We start from the raw sequence: 23,309 nt of genomic DNA, 5'->3' as shown, positions 1-23,309 counted from the left end.
CTATACTTGTGTCATGGAATAAAAAAAAAAGATTGGAAACACTGCAGTGGTGCTGCTGTGATTTTGTACATTTGATGTTTCTTGGGTGCTTTTGCAGTTTGCACCTCACAGCTTTGTGCACACCTTGGGAGATTCTGTGCTGGATACAGACTTTTGACTCTGTTGCTGACACACTACCTACACAGATGTCGAAGAATTGGAAATCTCTGTCTTCACTACAAGTTCATTTTGAACACCTATTAATCTGCCCTTAACCTCTCTAAGCAGGATTACATGTCTACTCTTTCATAAAATCCAAAATGACTGTTCTCAACTTTTATTACTCTTCTCCGCCCACCCCCACCTCCTACTACAACTCTCTCAGCTCAAGATTTTGCCAGACATTTCAACAACAAAAATGATTCCATCAGAAATTAAATCATCTCTCAACATGCTAGCTGTCTCCAAACTCCTCAACCGCTTGCTATCAGCCAAAGCCACACAGCCACAAATTTGGCTCTTTTGGCCCTGTTACTGAGGAAGACGTTTCTGCCTTTAGATCTCCTCCTCATTTCACTACCTGTACCATTAATCCCATTGCCTTACAACTACTCCCCTTCCTCTCTCCTACCCTTACCCCTATCCTCACACAAATTTTCAACCTCTCCCTCAGCACCGGTATATTTCCCTCATCTATTAAACATGCACTTAATAAACCTATCCTCAAAAAACCTTCTCTTGATCCAACCTCCCCATCCAACTGCCATCCTATTTCCCTTTTCCTCCAAACTTCTGGAAAAGCTAGTATATATACGTTTATCACTTTTCCTCACATTAAACTCCCTCGTTGACCCACTGCAATCTGGATTTTGCCCCGAGCTGTTTGTAGATCACCTTCATGAGAGCTGATTTGTAACAGTGCAACTCTTGTCAGGGATCTCTATAATTTGTTCACTATAAATAATAACTTGCACACAATACCTAAGTTTAAGCATTGTAGAATCTGTTGGCACTCTACAAAAAACTGATAATAATTATCAGTATCTGAATCTGTAAGTAACTTTTTAGCTGTTCTGATCTTAAGAGATTCAGAAATACTATGTAAGTCGAGCAACATAAGTTTATCAGAAACTTTTTTTGTGCTTACTTATAGATACATTATAACACACAAATGCTTCAACTTCAGGACTAACATTTTAATCTCTCCCCTGTATTGTACTAATAGAGACTGTATACTAGAGTGCATGAGAAAAGCCATACAATGGCTGCATAATTGATCCAGAGGAGTAACAGGAGATAAATAAAAGTAAAAACAGTTAAATTATCAGAAGATCGATCATCTAAAATAAGTTCAGAATTGGGGACAGTGTCAGAATGCTCCATGTTAACCACACAGAGATAGCAAATAAAGCACAAGCAGTACAATATAAGTACAGACGTTAATCCTTAGGGCTTTCAAACACTAATAAAACCAAATAACAATACATGGGATATGACAGCAAGTAATATGAGAACCCCTGCTTGACCCAAAAGATACCCAGGCTCTTGTTTCAAATCTTTACACCCTCCATAGTGTTAAAGAAGAGAGGAGACAGGCTCTGGAGTGGCAGGAAAATGTATTCACTCGCGCAACACTATATCAACTATGAGGAGGATCCCGTGACCGGAATGAAAATGTACGGCACAGTAAACTGTAGAGTGCTTCAGATCAGTCTTAAAGGCGTGAAAATTCTCAAAGTGCTATTGTTTCCTGGAAACCTCAGAAAATAATGACAGTGAATTGTGCATTGGCTCCCCCTGCTATATGAGGGGAACTGATGCGCTATAAGTAAAAAAAATCCTCTATGTTAAGCAGAGACCCTGTGAGAGCACTGAATAGTGCTATAGCCCAACAAAATAAAGGCACAAATGTGAAATAAGAAAAAAATAATTAAGAGCCAGAGTACTCTCTGACCAACATAGGTCCTAGCTGCCCCATAAGTATAATAACCTGTGTGTAAGAATGCTTCCCCATTCTTGGTTATAGGTTAAAATTGTGCTGCTAACTTGAAGCTCCCTAGCTATAATGTACAATTACAAAATGTACCTGCTGATAGCCTGTGGGCTATGTGAGTGCTAATAATTTACTTACCTGTCCAGTACCCAGATCACTGCTTACCATGTGTAAGGAGTATTTTGTTCCATCTGCAAAAAATACTATGTTCAGTGGGTAGCCGATCCAGTGCTGATGACATTAGTGCATAATATATTAAAAAGAAGTATATTAATGACCCACAGGGGGAGGCTAAGGGACTAGTCCCCGCTATGCCTGTGGTAGGCTTGTGACTTACTTCTACAACAGCAGTAATTATGTAATTGGCCCATACTCCAAATTCCCCTCTAACCCTCGACAGTAGTTCTCTGAAAAGAAAAATGGGCCTCAAATCAGTCTGAGCACTCCTTTCTAGAAAATTCAGGAGCACCTCATTTCTTAACCCTCCTGGAAGGCAACGATTTAGACATATCAGTTAGCTGGGAGGGATGAAGTGCTCTTGAAAGTTTGGGAATCTTTACCTTCGCATAGTGGTAGGAATTGCCACCCCATGCGTAACGGATAGTGGACTCTCACCACCTTCTTAAATGTTTTAAAATTCTAACATTATAATGATTTCTCACATTAGATAATAAACTTGTCAGTTATCTGAATAGAAGCTATGTAGTATAATACAGCTCCTATACTGTCAGCTGATCAGAGTCATAGCTCGTACTGCTAGAGATAAGTAGATCAGAAAAATCGCTATGATGAAATGTGTGTTATTCATGAAATACAGCAGTATATAGTATAACTGATCTACCTACTTCAATAATAACCTCTGTGACTTTAGGGCATCTACAAATCATGCTGGTTTTCCCCTCAGACAGGGAAAAAACATTAACTTTAATAACAGTGGGCTTAGCATATATTATAGTGGTCACTCCTATCTTTTTATTTATGTCATATGATGTGTGTTTATTTCTAAATGACAGTGAATAATGCGTCCTTTACTGTATGAGTTTTCGGATGAGGAATACGACTTGACTTACAGTTAAAACATTTCCCATATTCAAAACATGACAATGCATTCTTTCTCACATTCAGAATATGAAAATGCTTTCTTCCCTGTGTGCCTTTTCTGATGCCTAATAAGATTTGATTTCCATTTAAAACATTTCCCACATTCAGAACATGAAAATGCTTTCTCTCTTGTATGAATTTTCTGATGACTGATAAGATTTGATTTTAATGTAAAACATTTCCCACATTCAGAACATGAAAATGCTTTCTCTCCTGAGTGCATTTTCTGATGCCTAATAAAATTGGATTTCCATTTAAAACATTTCCCACATTCATAACATGAAAATGCTTTCTCTTCTGTATGAATTTTCTGATGTGCATTCAAATTTGATTTGTCAGTAAAACATTTTCCACATTCAGAACACGCAAATTCTTTCTCCCCTGTATGAATTTTCTGATGACTAATAAGAGTTGATTTCCAGTTAAAACATTTTCCACATTCAGAGCATGAAAATGGTTTTTCTGGTGCATGAATATGTTGATGACTAATAAGATGTGATTTTGATGTAAAACATTCTCCACATTCAGAACATGAAAATGGTTTCACTACTGTACAGATTTTCTGATGCAAATTAAAATTTGAGTTGTCTGGAAAATATGTCCCACATTCAGAATTTAAGAAGAATTTCTCACTTTCGTGCGTTTTCAGATGAGTAATAAAAGTTGCATCCTCGTTAAAGCATTCCCCACATTCAGAACATAAAAATACTTTCTTTCTAGTATATATGTTCTGATGGGTGACAAGAGATGATTTCTGTGCGAAACATTTACTATATGAGGCAAAACATGGATACGGTTTATTTCCCACGTTACTTTGTTGAACTTTAAAGAGCTTGATAGAAGCATCTGCACTCCAGTCTTGACTAGAAATATCTGGCCACATAGATCTATCTGTAGAAATTAAACACAATAAGGGTGAATTTGCATTTTTATGTGAAAATTAACTTTAAAAGTAGTTTTAAAACAATGTTAACAATTAAGGTCTAGATTACAAGTGGAGGGCAGTCGGTACCATGAGGAGCACAAACATGTCAAGGATGAGTCTGACTGAGGCGTTCTGGATACGTTGGAGTCTCTTTTGGAGTTTGATTGTGGAGCCGGCGTAGAGTGTGTTGCCTGTATACATCACAAGGCTGCAATCTTTTTACCTCTAGAACCCGTAGTACAAGTCGCTAATGCTCCCTTTATTTTCAATGACGAGCGAAAAAAATAAATAACTTAAGCTCGTATGGTTAATCCTTGCTCTCAAGCGATAATTACATTAACCAAAGTAAAAAGCTCTGGTAATGTCATTGTGTGAGCTCAAACAGGACTTCAGAAACCACAAAACTGGCCTCTTAGGTTTTTTTTTCACACTATTCCAAGACCTTTTATGAAGAACACTGTAATGCCAATTTATCAAGTACTTAAGGGACGGTGTACTGTAAAGTTAGTTTTCAATGACAAGTGGCACTCAAAGATCAGTAATATTTCCTATTTTGTACAGCTGTATAATGTGCTTCAGGTTAGGGTGCAAGAGCTTTACATTTTTTGCAGTGGCTGCATTGCTATATAATAATGCAGTGATTTTTTTAAAATATGTTTTGTGTAACTGTAAAACAGTGTAAAAAATATAAAAAAGTTTCTGTTTTTTATTATGCACCCTAACCATGCATTACACATCACTCACTTGTGTCCGTATCCTCGTCGTTTTCCAGGTCAGTATCTTCATAGTCTTCCTGCTCCGGAATTTCAAGGGATTTCACCACACTCAGATCTTCTGCTTCTTCCACTTTTATTTTATCTAGTAACAAACAGATGATACATTTTGAATAGTTAAAATCTTTATACTTTACCTCTATTGTCTATTCACTACACGCTTGCTCTTTTTTATTACTATTGATTGTGTGCACAAAAGAAGTCTGGCTTGTTTTGTTTTATCATATTAAATATTTTTTTGTCTACATAACAAATTACCATTTAATGCAATAATTAAAATATGTTCTAAAACACCAATTTATGTATCATAGCAAACGTTTTTTTTCCCTGCAAGAGCGATAAAATTGTGGAACTCATTACCTAAGGAGATAGTGAACGCCAATACCTTAGATATATTTAAAAATTGTTTAGATACATTTCTGGGTAGAAACATAATTCAGGGATACGATTACTGGTGTTAAATGGGTCACCTTTTAATATGATTAATTTAAGATCAGCGGAAGCTTTTTTGTAAGTATATTCGATTTGTATAGGTCGATGAACTTCTGTCTTTTTTTTCAACCTTATCTACTATGTTACTATGTATATACAAATACATATTTATGTTTTAAGTCTAGAAACTAAAAGGACCATAAATACAGTTGAATTGCACAATTAAAGGGATACGAAACCCAAAAATTTTCTTTTGTTATTCAGACAGAGCAAACCATTTTTTTAAAAAGTTTCAGTTACTTCTTTTATGAAATTTACTCCATTTCCATGATATTCTGTGTTGAAGAGATACCTAGGTTGGCATCTGGAGCACTAAATGACAGGAAATAGCGCTGCCATCTAGTGCTCTTTCAAATTGATAACATTCTTGCAAAACTGCTGCCATATAGTGCTCCAGAAATGGGCCGGCTCTTAAGCTTACGTCCCTGCTTTTCAACAATAGATACCAAGAGAACGAATTAAAACTGATAATAGAAGTGAATTAGAAAGTTGTTTAAAAATCACATGCTCTGTCTGATTCCGGAGGAGGAGTCTAAGCGCAGGTCGTGCAGCGCTAGCTCAGAGAAATCCCAATTTCAGCTACTGGCGGAGGTTCCCACACCGTGCCCCAAGTCCTGGGGTAGCTGCTCAAGAAGCTTTCTACATTGCTGCTGGATCCATTGCAGTGGAAATCCAAACCCACTGCGCTTGTACACTATCAGCTTGCAGGACCTACATTCCCTCTGGACTATTATTATACCTGGGGAACTCAGAATTGCCAACTGGCTCTCCCTCCTCTTCCACCGGTGCTGCATGAGAGGAGGGCAGTGTTGTACATCTTGCTCCATGCTGGCCTAGAAGGGACATTACCACAATGTCTGTGGACAAGAGGCCGCTAGCACCTCAACATCAAGAAGCAAAAAAATCCTTCTCATGCCACTGACACACTAAGCGGTACTCTCAGTAGTGAGACAGATAGCCCCCATTCCTATGGTTCCTCCCGCTTCCTATGCCTGCAACAAACAAAGGCCAGACTCTTGGGGATGCTGATGCTATCAGCCTTGAGAAACCAAACCCTAGACAGCCTTACCTGACTTTGGGGAGTAGAGACATAAAGAGAGTGCACCAACGAGGCCACCGACAGCGCTGTGCTCAACATAGGAGAGAGGGGGCCCCCATGGAGATAGCCAGCTGTCTAGGTTGCGGAGCCGCTTTATTGGAGTTACGGAGGACGCTTCCCTAGATTGGGCCCTGAGACCTGAGGTGGCAGTAAGGAAGGCGGGTCGCCCAGCTATCTAGCGTACAGCCGAGGGATTCTGGCTCACGGAGCTGACGCAGTGCCGATGCCTGAGGAATCTTTGCTTACGGAGCTAGCTGAGATGCCCAGGTGATCTGGAGCAGCGGTTTGACTTCTTCCTCTCCCACCAGTGCTGCGCGAGAGGAGGTTTGCGTTACATCTCTGCTCTTGTCTGTTCCTGGCTGGGCATTGTCAAAAACAGATCCTACTTCGCAGAGTATAGATCACCAGAGATCTCCTTTTCTCCATCACGGAGGTCTCAGAAGGAGGCAGGGTGAGAGTCGGCTGCAACTTCCCCTAGAAGGTACTGTTTCACTTGCTATATCTCTTTTCACCACGTACATAGTGGCAAGTCCCCTTGCCGTGTCAGCCTAATAACTCTGGACTATGTATGGGAGGCTCCGTTTAAAATAAAAACCCTGCATGTCAAAGATGCAAGAAAGAAAAAGGGGTGATAAAAGGAACCTTTACTTCTCTCCTGAAATGGTTCTTTTCACTTCATCTTTTGTTACTATGTCTTCCCCATTTGTATCTGCCTTTACAGATCGTCTATCAAGAGCAATTTTGTAGCACTGGGGCTGTTGAACTATCTCCGCTGGGTTTGAGAAAGTGCCTTGATAAAATTTCTAGGTCAATTTTTTTCCTAGTTTTTTTTTCTTTTGCTTTAAGCTAAGGTGTAAATTTAAAGAGGGTACCCCCCTTTTTTCTGCCTCTGTTTTCCACTTTTAGGCTACTTCTCAGACTCGATTGAGTCTTCAAACCAGGGTTTCCTCTCTAATACTGGCTACCCTCAGGGGTTTTACTACCCAGATTAGACTTTGCCAAATTTTCCGGAGGGAATAGGGGCATTGCATCAGTGAAAGCTATGTAGCATTGTTTACAGATTTTCGTATGTAATATTCAGTATTTGACAAGTTTAACTTCATACTCTTATCCCATTATAGCAAGGAGCCGTTCGCAATAATATCTTTAAGAGTTGGCCGTTACCTTTCTTAGAAGGTATTGTTTCAATTGCTGTAGATCTTTTTTTTTTTTTTTTCTACGTACAAAAGTAGCAAGTCCCCTGGAGGCGACAGCCTAACATCATTGAACTACCATATCTGGGAGGATCTGCCTAACTTGAGAACTTTGTATCCCGCATACGAAAGAAAGAAAAAAGGGAGTCAAAAGGAACTTTTATCTTTCCTTTAAAGTGTTTCTTTTCACCCCCTCCTTTGTTACTATGTTTTCCACATATGTACTAGATGTTACATGCTACTTACTAAGAGCCATTCTGGTGCACTAGGGCTGATAAATTATCTTTGATGGGCCGAGAGAGGGCCTAGACACCTTTTTTAGGTTAAAGGGACAGTCTAGTATAAATTAAACTATTATTCAGATAGGACTTTTAATTTTAATCAACTTTCCAATTTACTTTTATCATCAAATTTGCTTTTTTATCTTGGTATTCTTAGTTTAAACTAAACATAGGTAGGCTCATATGCTAATTCCTAAGCCTTTGAGGGCTGCCTCTTATCACAGGCTTTTGAAATCTCTTTTCAACACAAAGAGACAGAAAGTACACGTTGGCCATATAGATAACACTGTGTTCAGGCACAGGGGGTTATTTAAGATTTAGCACAAAACAATGCTAAATTTAAGACAATAGATAATAAACAGTCACAGTCATGTGATTAGGGGGCTGGAAGAAGGTTCCTAGATACAAGGTAATCACAGAGGTAAAAAGTTTATTAATATAACAGTGCTGGTTATGCAAAATTGGGGAATGAGTAATAAAGGGATTATCTATCTTTTAAAACAATAACAATTATATGGTAGACTGTCCCTTTAACTCCTTCCTTAGATATTTTAACCCCTTAATGACAGAGGACTTACCAGGTACGTCATAGAGAAACATTCCCTTAATGACAATTGACGTACCTGGTACGTCCTCTGTTGTTAGAAGCGCTGGAAGCGATCATGATCGCTTCCAGCTGCTTACAAGGGATTGTAGTGATGCCTCAATATTGAGGCATCACTGCAATCCCTTATTTTACCCACCGATGCAGAAAGGGCCACTCTGTGGCCCTCTCTGCATCGGACTATGGCGATCATACATTCGTTGGTGGGTGGGAGCATCTTGTTTGAGGAGCGGTAAGGGTATGCTCCATATTTCTCTAACTCACGATCAGTAATGCCAATTTCGCTGGTTGCGGCGGGGGGCGGGTGCGCACGCAAAATATGCCCGGAACAAAATGAAAAAAAACAATTAATCAATGCAGATGCATGGGGATCTTCTTTGTTTAGTAAGGGATCTGGGAGGGGGAGGGATGTAGATTATTAAGGGGGGCCAGCTACACTACAGAAAACAAATTTTTAATCTAAAAAAGTTAAAAAAAAAAACTATTTTTGGGGGCAAATTTGGTACTGGCAGACAGCTGCCAGTACCCAAGATGGCGGCAAATAGGTAGAGGGGGAGGGTTAGAGAGATGTATGGGGGGGATCAGGGAGGTTGTGGGGTAAGGGGGGATGCAGACTGCAGACAGTATGAAAAAAAAAATAAAAAAAATAATAATAAATGATTTTTATTTCAGTACTGGCAGACTTTCTGCCAGTACTTAAGATGGCGGTGACAATTGTGAGGTGGGGGAGGGAAGAGTGCTGTTTGAGGGAGGTCAGGGGGGGATCAGGGGGTGGGATGTGTCAGGTGGGAGGCTGATCTCTACACTAAAGATAAAAATTAACCCTACAAGCTACCTAATTAACCCCTTAACTGCTGGGCATATTACAAGTGTGGTGCGCAGCAGCATTTAACGGCCTTATTATTACCAAAAAGCAACGCCAAAGCCATATATGTCTGCTATTTCTGAACAAAGGGGATCCCAGAGAAGCATTTACAACCATTTATGCCATAATTGCACAAGATGTTTGTAAATAAATTCAGCGAGAATCCTAAAGTTTGTGAAAAAAATTGTGAAAAAGTCAACAATTTATTTTTATTTGATCGCATTTGGCGGTGAAATGGTGGCATGAAATATACCAAAATGGGCCTAGATCAATACTTTGGAATGTCTTCTAAATAAAAATATATACTTGTCAAGGGATATTCAGGGATTCCTGAAAGATATCAATGTTCCAATGTAACTAGCGCTAATTTTGAAAAAAAGTGGTTTGGAAATAGCAAAGTGCTACTTGTATTTTTTGCCCTATAACTTGCAAAAAAAAAGAACATGTAAACATTGGGTATTTCTAAACTCAGGACAAAATTTAGAAACTATTTAGAATGGGTGTTTTTTGGTGGTTGTAGATATGTTACAGATTTTGGGGGTTAAAGTTAGAAAAAGTGTGTTTTTTTCCATTTTGTCCTCATATTTTGTATTTTTTTTATAGTAAATTATAAGATATGATGAAAATAATGGTATCTTTAGAAAGTCCATTTAATGGCGAGAAAAACGGTATATAATATGTGTGGGTACAGTAAATGAGTAAGAGGAAAATTACAGCTAAACACAAACACTGCAGAAATTTAAAAATAGCCATTGTCATTAAGGGTAAGAAAATTGAAAAATGGTCCGGTCATTAAGGGGTTAAAACATAGGTGTAAATCTATAAAGGGTACTCCCCCTGTTTTTGCGTTTGCCATTGTTTATCACCTCAGGCTACACTTAAGATCTGAATGAGTCTCTGAAACAGGGTCATTTATCTAATATTGGCTACTCTCTGAGGTCCTACTACCTGGATCAGATCTTGCCAAAATTTCTAGGGGACACAGGGGCACTGGATTAGTGGAAGTCCTGCAGCAATATACACAGTTTCTATATGTAATCTTCAGCATATGACAAGTTCATGTTCAATTTCTTATTTTGAGAAAAAGTTATGGAGATTAGGCGCTTAATCTGCAAAAGGGATAAAGGTGTGTATGGAGGTCGTTAGCTAAATATGTAGAAAAAACTGGACCTTGGACAGAATAAGTGAAAAATTCTTCTACAATTTATTTTCAAAATAAAAACATGATAATACCAAGATAAAATAAATCACAATCCCTAAGTGTTGCAACACTATATCGATCAATTCATAAAATTTCTAAAATTCAGATATACATTTGTTTCATACACAAATAAAAGGATTTATCTGCTCTTTTGTATCCTTTGTTCAAAGATTTTAGATAGAATGTATGGCTGTGGGGACACCATTTATAATCTTGCATTTAAATTGTTTTAACTAATTGTTAGTTTTTGCTACATATTTATAATTTTAAAGTTGATGAAATATAGATATAAAATATCAAATAGAGACAAATATTATTAATTGTGTTGAAATAAAAGAATACATTCTATCTAAAATCTTTGAACAAAGGATACAAAAGAGCAGATAAATCCTTTTATTTGTGTATGAAACAAATGTATATCTGAATTTTAGAAATTTTATGAATTGATCGATATAGTGTTGCAACACTTAGGGATTGTGATTTATTTTATCTTGGTATTATCATGTTTTTATTTTGAAAATAAATTGTAGAAGAATTTTTCACTTATTCTGTCCAAGGTCCAGTTTTTTCTACATATTTAGCTAACGACCTCCATACACACCTTTATCCCTTTTGCAGATTAAGCGCCTAATCTCCATAACTTTTTCACTTTATACACCTTTCTATCTGGGAAGTAGATAGTAGGAGAATAGGGCAAGGGATATTAACTCTTAAGCGCTAGTTTATTTAACCCCCTTTTTTTGCTACAATTTCTTATTTTACCATAGCAAGGAGTCTTTCATAATAGCATCTTTGTTAAAGGGACATAATACTCATTTGCTAAATCACTTGAAACTGATGCAGTATAACTGTAAAAAGCTGACAGGAAAATATCACCTGAGCATCTCTATGTAAAAAAGGAAGATATTTTACCTCACAATCTCCTCAGCTCAGCAGAGTAAGTTCTGTGTAAAAAGTTATACTTCACCTGCTCCCAGCTGCAGGTAAAAATAAAAAAAAAATGAAGAAATGAACAGCAGCCAATCAGCATCAGCAGTGCTGAGGTCATGAACTCTTACTGTGATCTCATGAGATTTGACTTAACTCTCATGAGATTTCATAGTAAGCTTCCTTTACCTGATTGGTGAAATAATATGAGAGTTCACGAGGCTCATCCCCTAAGCTGTCCTAGGACAGACACGCTAAAATGCTGCTTAGAAATCCTTTACAATGGGAGGTGGCTACTGAGGAACTTTTGAGGTAAAATATGTTCTTTTTTACATAGAGATGTTCAGGAGATATTTTCTAGTCAGCTTTTTACAGCTATGCTGCATCACTTTCAAGTGTTTAAACATTTGGGTATTATGGCCCTTTAAGTAACTAAGCTCCCTGTTGTCATGATCCGGTGTACATGCGCTCAGGACACAGACCCTCGGGGCAGTGGTAGGGATTTGGAGTCACCAACCCCTGACCCGGGGAAGAGTATCCTGGACCAGGATAGATGATATTCTGTGATTCATAGTTGCTAGAAGTTATTGTAGAATAAATGGAGAGTGCAACATTTGTATAAAATGTATTCTGACTTCACTGTGACTTATAGTTAGTTAATAGGAGTAGCTGCAGGATTAAATGGGAGAAAAATATAGCAATGTGGAATGTTCAGGCTTCAGAGTAAACTGGTAGAAGATTGACACGTAGATGCAAACTAAGGTTTATTGCAGGTTCACAGTACATAATATTATATAGAGCTGTATGTCAGAATTAAACAGAGCAGCACAGGTGGTAGACAAGTTGCAAGTTTTAGGCATTAATTACATTTGTGCATATAAATGCAAACTAAGGTTTGTTGCAGGTTCACAGTACATATTATTATATAGAGCTGTATGTCAGTAATAATCAGAGCAGCACAGGTGCAAGTTTAAAGGCATCAATTACTGTTTTGTGCATATATTGGAGAATCACATGAAAGCTTTTAACTGAACACATAGATGCAGAGTTCTGAATATGTTAACATATTTGTAGAAGGATATTTCAGCTATGACAACTTGTTGCAGAGAATAGTTATAAAGTTCTGAGTAAGATGCTGTTATAATTAGAGAGTGATGATAACCAAAAGTATGCTTGATTTATAATAAAGTTCAGAGTTTGTTAAGAAGCAGTGTCCAGGAAACAGAAATGGAATTATTTGGATACTTGCGATTTGATGATTTTAGGCATAGGTAATAGAAAAGGCTGTAGCTTGAATAAGTTGGTAAATTCATGCAGGAAACAGTCACAGACCTCTGTTGTTCAGGGTCACAACTTCAAAGTTAATGCAAAGCACATTAGGCAAGATGAATGCAAATACTGCCCAAACCAGCTTGATTTGTCAAAAGCAGGGAAGGCAGTCTTAAAGGGACAGTGATGTTAGGCTGAGATATGTTACAGAACCCCCTCCTTAAAGGCGACCTCCGGGCGCCCAACGCAATCCAAATGGAAAGAGAACAAAAATGATATGGAGAGCCGGTAGTAGATGTATGGAGGTAGTGAGTCCAATCTGAAATCAAGAAAGGAGGGTTGGAGATCTCTTGAAAAAGTAAAATAACAAAGCAAAGGCCATGGAATTCATGTATCAAAAGATCTTGAAAATGATGAGAGCAAAACTTGAAGTCATCTTTCTTGTAGTTATCGTGAGAATGCATGAATGTAACATACAATGAGCTTCCTACCACAGAATCATCCTGAGGGTTGATAGGCAGATGTTCTTCATGATAGATGACCATGTACACAGCCAATGAAAAGGCACCCAGTCCTAAACATATGAATAGGTTTTCCTCAACTTCAGAAATAGAGATGCAGTATTCTGGATTGATAACCAGATTAACCACTTTTGGGTCAGAGATTCAAGTATCCTCAGAATTGACCTCTTGGCTAAGGGTTAGATATACTCCAAAAAAAAAAGCTATAGCCACTTCTAACCCAATAGCAGGGCTTTCTTTAAAGTAGGAGATAGGAGTGTAGAGTGCAAGATTTGACCAGTTCTTGCCTTCTTCTGGTTCAATATGAAATGTCTCCTTACTGGATTCAGAATCAAGAGTGTTCTCACTAGGAACAGGTATATGAATGCCCACATCAGGGCAAGGTTCAGGAATACCCACATCTGGGCAAGGTTCAGGAATATCTTTAGTAGGATCAGGTGAAGGAATGCCCATGCCAGGGCAAGGTTCAGAAGTACCCACATCTGGGCAAGGTTCAACTATAGAAAAAGAACCCACTTTAGAGCCAGGAACCATACTCTCTTCTGAGCAGAGGGCAAGGCTTTCTTCAGGGTTCACAAATGAAGAATTTACAAGATCCACTTTAGAGCCAAGAACCATACTCGCTTCTGAGCAGAGGGCATGGCTATCTTCAGGATCAAGTATTATTACACCCATTTCTGGGTTAAACAAAGGAATACCCATACCAGGGTCAAAAACAGGAGAGTCCACCTTGATGCCAGGTTTAGTAGTATCATCATGGAAAACAGGGATAGGAATAGCCACTGGGGAATCTTCTTGAAGAACTTTTGTACAAGTTTCAGGGTCAAGAACGTCCACTTGCGAACTAGGTTCAATGTTGTCCTCACAGGGTTCAGTATCAGGAATTCCTGTACAGGAAACTGATGTAGTAGAAAATGTAGGTTGATACAAAGTATCTCCCAAGGGAAACAATTTCTTAGATGCAGTAACAGAAGAATTTTGAGAAGGTGAAGTGTACTGAAATATGCCACACTCAGGTAGATGCGGAGGAATTGTAACACAAGATTCTGACTAAGAAGTTGTCTGGGGTTCAGCAGGCATACTTATTTGAGTTTGAATATCAGAGCTAAATTCTCCAGGGACTATCTCTGGTAAACTTTTAGATTGTATATCTGGAACAAAATTATCTTTTGTTTCTAGCACAGGATTTACAGACATTGAGGCAGCATGAGAGGGATGTAAAGAATCAGTAGTTGGAAGCAGTGTTTGTAATTGTAGAGTCTGAGAAGAGATACCATTAAATGCTTTAAAAACAGACTGATGGTGACTAGAGACAACATCCAGCTTGGTGTTGACAGTATCATGAGGCAAGAGAGGGTCTGGCACAACAGAAACTGAAACAGGAGATTCAGGCTGAGTTTCCTCTTTGCGCTTCTGATTTTCTGTAGGCAGAAATACTTTCTTCTTATTATTATTTTTCTTAGAGAGCTTAGATAACTGATATTTCTTCCCAGTATGAGGCTTCTTAGGGTGGTGCCACTGTGGCCTGGAGTAACTTATATCAGGTTGAGAACAGAAATCCTCTTCATCACTGGATGCATAATTCTGAAGTAATAAATCATCATAGTAGTTGGGGGGACCATTTCTCCAAACAGCAGTCTGTAAACCAGATGTCTCTTCTTCCAGCTCTGAATCTGTCCAATCTACAGAATCCATGGTAATATCAGAAATAGGAAGATCAGTATTTCCATGAGAGGTTTCATGATGGGAGCTGTCTGTATCATCTATATTGTAAATATAGCTACCAAGGATGTCATTATAGCCAATAGGTTGAGGTTTTGTCTGAGTTTGTGGCAAATTAAAGTTGCGCTCATACCAGTCTAGGGCCAGTTCAGCTGGATCTGTGAAGTCATCCTACTCGTTGACATATTCAGACTCAGAATCAGTATCACCAGGATGGGAATCACAAACAGGAGGAATAGATGGTATTCTAGAACAGTAGTCCTGTCTCTTTAAATCTTCAAAAGGTCTGATTTTTTTTCTGCTGAATCTATGAATACATCCTCTTCATTTAGATAGTCTGATTCAGGATCAGTTTCACCAAAATGGTAACCACGAACATGAGTAGAGGATACTCTAGAATGGGAGTACTGTGTCTTTAAATTTTTAAAAGTATGAAAATCTTCTGTTTTTCTTTTGGGGACAGCTTGGGTCTGAGATAGGTTGTAATTTTTTATTTTCCTTCGAGGGTCGGTGCATCCACTACCACTGCGGATCCCTTTTTTAGGCATTAACTTTCTGTCATGATCCGGTGTACATGCGCTCAGGACACAGACCCTTGGGGCAGTGGTAGGGATTTGGAGACACCGACCCCTGACCCGGGGAAGAGTATCCTGGACGTGGATAGATGATATTCTGTGATTCATAGTTGCTAGAAGTTATTGTAGAATAAATGGAGAGTGCAACATTTGTATACAATATATTCTGACTTCACTGTGACTTATAGTTAGTTAATAGGAGTAGCTGCAGGATTCAATGAGAGAAAAATATAGCAATGTGGAATGTTCAGGCTTCAGAGTAAACCGGTAGAAGATTGACACGTAGATGCAAACTAAGGTTTGTTGCAGGTTCACAGTACATAATATTATATAGAGCTGTATGTCAGTAATAATTAGAGCAGCACAGGTGATAGTCGCAAGTTGCAAGTTTAAAGGCATCAATTACTGTTTGTGCATATATTGGAGAATCACATGAAAGCTTTTAACTGAACACATAGATGCAGAGTTCTGTATATTTTAACATATTTGTAGAAGTATATTTCAGCTATGACAACTTGTTGCAGAGAATAGTTATAAAGTTCTGAGTAAGATGCTGTTATAATTAGAGAGTGATGATAACCAAAAGTATGCTTGATTTATAATAAAGTTCAGAGTTTGTTAAGTAGCAGTGTCCAGGAAACAGAAATGGAATTATTTGGATACTTGCGATTTGATGATTTTAGGCATAGGTAATAGAAAAGGCTGTAGCTTGAATAAGTTGGTAAATTCATGCAGGAAACAGTCACAGACCTCTGTTGTTCAGGATCACAACTTCAAAGTTAATGCAAAGCACATTAGGCCTGAGAAGAGGCTGAGAGAATCAGGTGCATGAATGATTAATCAGGCAGGCAAGCTGAATGCAAATACTGCCCAAACCAGCTTGATTTGTCAAAAGCAGGGAAGGCAGTCTTAAAGGGATAGTGATGTTAGGCTGAGATATGTTACACCTGTTCTCTAAACCTGCTGGAGTCTAAGCGGCCTCTTTTGAACACATCTCCCTATAAGCTATAGCTAGTATTTCAAGGGCAGATAACAATTCTAAGAACTTCCAAGAATTCACCCGAATAACTACAACTTGATCTTTCCCCTTACAATTTTCACAGTACAAGAGGGGTTCCTAATACTCTAAATAGTCTTTATAAGGGTCTCATAGCAGACAATACCGTTATGAGATACACATAACATCACTTGACCTTCCGTACCTATTGTTACTGTCTGTGGCTGGTTAAGTGAGTCCCACTTATTTTCTTCTTTGGGTTCACTGATCTCCCGAGCACTTCTTCACGTTTCTGATCCTAATCACTTCTCACTCCGTTTCCACACGGTCTCTCCCCCCCCCTTCTCCCCCCCCCCCCCCCCCGGCACTGGGAGGATTCTCCCCTTCGATCGATTAATCTCCTAAACTCATTCACTGGTTGCACAGCACATGGACAAATTTCTTCACATCCACAATAGGACTCCCTCACTAGTTATGGCAGCCAAGCATAGGGACAGGAGAGCCAAAAACACTTCTGACATCTTGTCAGAAATACATTCGGCCCCCACAATTATAACACCCATAAATGAAGCAACCGATGTACAATCTCTGGTTGCCAATATCTAATCCCTAAATTTGATGCACTTAAATCAGAGATCAAACAAGACATCTTATCATTAACTCAGGAAATCAAACACTTTGCTAATAGAATAAATGAAGTAGAGCAAAGAGTATCAGATCTAGAAGACGTCACTATATCACACAGTTCCAATCTAGAAGCCACCTATGTAAACATCTCTAAAATGCAGTCCAGAATTGAGGACCTTGAAAATCGCTCTAGAAGGAATAATATTCCGATCATTGAGGTCCCAGAGGGGAAGCAATATGAAGATCTAAGCACCTTCATCTCAGAGTCGTTAGTTCAGCTTCTCAAAATTCCCTACACATTTCACCAGGTAATAGTCGAAAGAGCGCACAGGGTAGGAAAACCCCTGGTAGATAACAAAAGCAATAGCAGGCCCAGACCCGTGATAGACAGACTGCTAAATTTTCAAGACAAGGTTACATTACTTCAGTACTTTCGCAAGAATCAGCCCATTACCGTTGGGGATGCTAAAATACTCCTATTCCAGGATTACTCAAATTAAATAGCAACAAAGAGAAGGGGTTTAGCCCCAGTCTGTACTAAAATTTATATAACAAGGTTACCGTGCCACTATAATTTATCCCTCAAAGCTGAAAGTTCTTGTTAGAGAGGTTTATTTTTTTGACAAGGAACTAGAGGCAGAAAAATTTCTGAGTGAATTAAACCCCCCAGATTAACAGACAATTAAATCAGCACACTGCCGTATAATACTTAACAATGGATTGTAGGTTCAATAAGGGATTTTTTTTTTCTCTCCCTCCCTCTCTTCTCCTTCAACTGTAAATGACAAATATGACGGCTAATTTTAAAATAGTTTCCTGGAATGTGGGAGGTATCACCACCCCCATTAAAAGGAAATCAATCCTCACCCATCTGAGGAAGGTCAACACTGATATAGCGTTCCTCCAGGAAACACATTTAACTTTAGAGGAAGTTATGAAGCTCAAGACCTCCTGGGTGAAAGAAGTTTTTGCCGCACCAAGCTCGGGGAGGAAGAAAGGAGTGGCTATATTAGTAGGAAATATTATTATTCTGGAAGTTATTCATACCAGTATAGATCCAGAGGGGAGATTTGTAATGTTAAAAGTTAAAATCGCCAAAATGTTTTTCACGTTCTGTAATATTTACGCACCTAATGTTTTTGATCCAGAGTTTTGGGACATGCTTCAGTCTAAAATTATCTCTTATTCCGAAGGCTACCTGGTTTTAGGGGGAGATCTTAATATGGTTCCACACTGCCCCTTGGACAGACTAAGACAGAGTACCAAACAGTTAAAACATAAAAGGGATAACTTAGAAACCAAGATGTTTAATAAAATATGCAGAATTTAGCTATTAAAGACGTGTGGAGAATTCAGAATCCTGACCTGAGGGACTTTACCTGCTTATCCAAGGCCCATAAAACACTATCCAGAATCGATCTACTTTTGATTGACGAAAGGCTATGCACAATGAAGGTGAAGGCAGGAATAATGCCCATCTTCCTTTCAGACCACGGACCTATCTTCTTAGACTTTCAGCTTAATCATCCAAAACTTAAACCCTCACATTTTAATTTTCCTTCTTTTCTTGCAAATTTCAAGATTACATTTTTTTCAACCGGGACTACATAGACCGCCCCGTAGTTCTCTGGGAAGCCGCAAATACAGTGCTCAGGGGTGAAATCATAGCATATGGTTCTATGGTAGCTAGAAAACTTAAATTAAGAGAGAGAAATAACCAAATCAGTAACTAATTCTTACAATTGCTTCTTGCTGGAGAAGACACCAGCAAACTGGGTAAAGTATAACAGAGCTAAGAACGAAAGAAAGACACCTTTGCAGTTTTTCAAGAAACGCAAAAAGACTTAAAATTCCAAGCTAGACTCTACAGATTCGGAAATAAATCTGGGACATTTTTGGCCAATCTGGTCAAAAGGGACAAGAAGACATCGCTAATAGAGATACTTCAACAGGAGGGGAAGACCCTTTCAAAACCTGAAGAAATTTCGGATGCATTTGTAAAATATTATCAAGAACTCTACTCTCTTAAGAATTCGGATATAGCTCAGTCTGATGACTTCTGGAGTAAAATCATCTATCCTACAATAACAGCCGAATCTCTTGAAATCTCTTTATACGTGGACGATATACTTATGTACCCCTCAAATACTAAAATCAGCATACCTAAACTCAGTTTTATTGATCAATTTGGGTCTCTCTCAGGATATAAGGTCAACGCAGCAAAATAGGAACTCCTCTGGCTCAGAAAAAACAGAATTTATATCTTACCTGATAAATTCCTTTCTCCTACGGTGTGTCCGGTCCACGGCTTCATCCTTACTTGTGGGAATATTCTCTTCCCTAACAGGAAATGGCAAAGAGGCACACAGCAAAAGCTGTCCATATAGCCCCTCCTCCGGCCCCGCCCCCCAGTCATTCGACCGACGGTTAGGAGAAAAAGGAGAAACTATAGGGTGCCGTGGTGACTGTAGTGTATAGAAAAAATATTTAAGCCTGACAAAAAGCCAGGGCGGGCCGTGGACCGGACACATCGTGGGAGAAAGGAATTTATCAGGTAAGATATAAATTCTGTTTTCTCCTACATAGGTGTGTCCGGTCCACGGCTTCACCCTTACTTGTGGGAACCAATACCAAAGCTTTAGGACACGGATGAAGGGAGGGAACAAGTCAGGCGCCCTAAACAGAAGGCACCACGGCTTGCAAAACCTTTCTCCCAAAAACAGCCTCCGAGGAAACAAAAGTATCGAATTTGTAAAATTTCGTAAAAGTATGCAGTGAAGACCAAGTCGCTGCCTTACAAATCTGATCAACAGAGGCCTCGTTCTTGAAAGCCCATGTGGAAGCCACAGCCCTAGTAGAGTGAGCTGTAATTCGTTCAGGAGGCTGCCGTCCGGCAGTCTCATAAGCCAATCGGATGATGCTTTTCAGCCAAAAGGAAAGAGAGGTAGCAGTAGCTTTTTGCCCTCTCCTCTTACCAGAATAAACAACAAACAAGGATGAAGTTTGTCTGAAATCCTTAGTTGCCTCTAAGTAGAATTTTAGAGCACGGACCACATCTAGGTTGTGTAACAAACGTTCCTTCTTTGAAACTGGATTCGGACACAGGGAAGGAACAACTATTTCCTGGTTAATATTCCTGTTGGAAACCACCTTTGGAAGGAAACCAGGTTTGGTACGTAAAACTACCTTATCTGAATGGAAAACCAGATAGGGAGTAGAACACTGCAGAGCAGATAATTCAGAAACTCTTCTAGCAGAAGAAATAGCAACCAAAAACAGAACTTTCCAAGATAGTAACTTAATATTTATGGAATGTAAAGGTTCAAACGGAACCCCTTGAAGAACTGAAAGAACTAAATTTAGACTCCATGGAGGAGTTATAGGTCTGTAGACAGGCTTAATTCTAACTAATGCCTGTACATCTGGCACGACTGCCAGTCGTTTGTGTAACAAAACTGACAGAGCAGATATCTGTCCTTTTAAAGAACTAGCTGATAAACCTTTATCCAAACCCTCCTGGAGAAAGGAAAGTATTCTAGGGATTTTGACTTTACTCCAAGCAAAACCTTTGGACTTGCACCAACAGATATATTTTTGCCATATTTTATGGTAAATTTTCCTAGTCACTGGTTTTCTGGCTTGAATCAGAGTATTTATAACCGAATCAGAAAACCCACGCTTAGATAGAATCAAGCGTTCAATTTCCAAGCAGTCAGTTGCAGAGAAACTAGATTTGGATGTCTGAATGGACCTTGAACTAGAAGATCCTGTCTCAAAGGTAGCTTCCATGGTGGAATCGATGACATATTCACCAGATCCGCATACCAAGTCCTGCGTGGCCACGCAGGAGCCATTAGAATCACCGAGGCCTTCTCCTGTTTGATCCTGGCTACAAGCCTGGGAAGGAGAGGGAACGGTGGAAACACATAAGCCAGATTGAACGACCAGGGCGCCACTAATGCATCTACCAGTGCCGCCTTGGGATCCCTGGATCTGGACCCGTAGCAAGGAACTTTGGAGTTCTGACGAGACGCCATCAGATCCACATCTGGGTTGCCCCATAGTTGAGTTAACTGGGCAAAGACCTCCGGGTGAAGTTCCCACTCCCCCGGATGGAAAGTCTGACGACTCAGATGATCCGCCTCCCAGTTGTCTACTCCTGGGATGTGAATTGCAGATAGATGGCAGGAGTGATCCTCCGCCCATTTGATGATCTTGGATACCTCTCTCATCACTAAGGAACTCTTTGTTCCCCCCTGATGATTGATGTACGCTACAGTCGTCATGTTGTCCGACTGAAATCTTATGAACCTGGCCTCCGCTAGTTGAGGCCAAGCTAGGAGCGCATTGAATATCGCTCTCAGTTCCAGAATGTTTATCGGGAGAAGAGACTCTTCCCGAGACCATAGACCCTGAGCTTTCAGAGAGTCCCAGACCGCGCCCCAACCCAAGAGGCTGGCGTCGGTCGTGACAATGACCCACTCCGGTCTGCGGAAACTCATTCCCTGAGACAGGTGATCCTGGGTCAACCACCAGAGAAGTGAGTCCCTGGTTACCTGATCTACTTGAATTTGGGGAGACAAGTCTGTATAGTCACCATTCCACTGTTTGAGCATGCACAGCTGTAATGGTCTTAAATGAATTCGAGCAAAAGGAACCACGTCCATTGCTGCAACCATTAGTCCTATTACTTCCATGCACTAAGCTATGGAGGGCTGAGGAATAGAATGAAGAACTCGACAAGCGTTTAGAAGCTTTATCTTTCTGACTTCTGTCAGGAAGATCTTCATTTCCACAGAATCTATTATTGTTCCCAGAAAAGGAACCCTTGTGAACGGTGACAGTGAACTTTTTTCTATGTTCACCTTCCACCCGTGAGATCTGAGAAAGGCCAACACAATGTCTGTATGAGCCCTTGCTTTGGAAAGAGACGACGCTTGGATTAGGATGTCGTCTAGGTAAGGTGCTACAGCAATGCCCCTCGGCCTTAGGACCGCTAGAAGGGACCCTAGCACCTTTGTGAAAATTCTGGGAGCGGTGGCTAAACCGAATGGAAGAGCCACGAACTGGTAATGTTTGTCCAGAAAGGCGAACCTCAGGAACTGATGATGAGTTTTGTGGATTGGGATATGCAGATACGCATCCTTTAAGTCCACGGTAGTCAAATATTGACCCTGCTGGATTGTCGGCAAGATTGTCCGAATGGTTTCCATTTTGAAAGATGGAACTCTGAGGAATTTGTTTAATATCTTTAAATCCAGAATTGGCCTGAAAGTTCCCTCTTTTTTGGGAACTACGAACAGGTTCGAGTAAAACCCTAGACCTTGTTCCCCTGAGGGGACTGGGTTTATCACTCCCATCTTTAATAGGTCTCTTACACAATGTAAGAATGCCTGTTTCTTTATCTGGTCTGAAGATAAGCGAGACAGGTGGAACCTTCCCTTTGGAGGAAGTCCCTTGAACTCTAGCAGGTATCCCTGGGAGACTATTTCTAGTGCCCAGGGATCCGGAACATCTCTTGCCCAAGCCTGAGCAAAGAAAGATAATCTGCCCCCTACTAGATCCGGTCCCAGATCGGGGGCTACCCCTTCATGCTGTCTTGGTAGCAGCAGTAGGTTTCTTGGTCTGTTTACCCTTGTTCCAGCCTTGCACGGGCTTCCATGCAGGTTTGGGCTGGACCGCGTTACCGTCTTGTCTATCGGCTGTAGAGTTATTAGCCGGTCCGTTCCTGAAATTGCAAAAGGAACGAAAATTAGACTTATTCTTAACCTTAAAAGGCCTATCCTGTGGGAGGGCATGGCCCTTACCCCCAGTGATGTCTGAAATAATTTCCTTCAATTCCAGCCCAAAAAGGGTCTTACCCTTGAAAGGAATATTAAGTAACTTAGTCTTGGACGACACATCTGCCGACCAGGATTTTAGCCAAAGCGCCCTCCGCGCTACTATAGCAAAACCTGAGTTTTTCGCCGCCAATTTCGTTATTTGAAAAGCGGCATCCAATATAAATTAATTAGCTAACTTTAGTGCGTGAATTCTGTCCATGACTTCTTCATAGGAAGTCTCCTTCTGGAGCGACCTTTCTAATTCCTCGAACCAAAAAGAAGCCGCAGAGGTGACAGTAATAATACACGTAGCTGGTTGAAGGATGAAACCTTGCTGAACAAA

The 23,309-nt window shown here is 39.8% G+C and overlaps 1 protein-coding gene across 1 annotated transcript in view; it reads right to left on the bottom strand.

Annotated features, from left to right (window-relative positions):
- Positions 1 to 26: 26 nt before the first annotated feature.
- LOC128666764 (zinc finger protein 3) overlaps positions 27 to 23,309 on the bottom strand; it is a 131,886-nt gene continuing 108,603 nt past the window's right edge. The window contains exons 11-12 of the mRNA XM_053721545.1: positions 4,743 to 4,856; positions 27 to 3,964 (exon numbers count right to left, since the gene is read on the bottom strand). Of these exons, the coding sequence (XP_053577520.1) occupies positions 3,063 to 3,964; positions 4,743 to 4,856 (1,016 nt within the window). The 3' untranslated portion in view covers positions 27 to 3,062. The remainder of the gene's footprint in view (positions 3,965 to 4,742; positions 4,857 to 23,309) is intronic.

Source organism: Bombina bombina, chromosome 7 (assembly GCF_027579735.1).
Source record: "Bombina bombina isolate aBomBom1 chromosome 7, aBomBom1.pri, whole genome shotgun sequence".
NCBI classification, from domain to species: Eukaryota; Metazoa; Chordata; class Amphibia; order Anura; family Bombinatoridae; genus Bombina; species Bombina bombina.
Note: the sequence above shows the minus strand (reverse complement) of the source record. Positions and strands in the feature narration are given on the sequence as shown.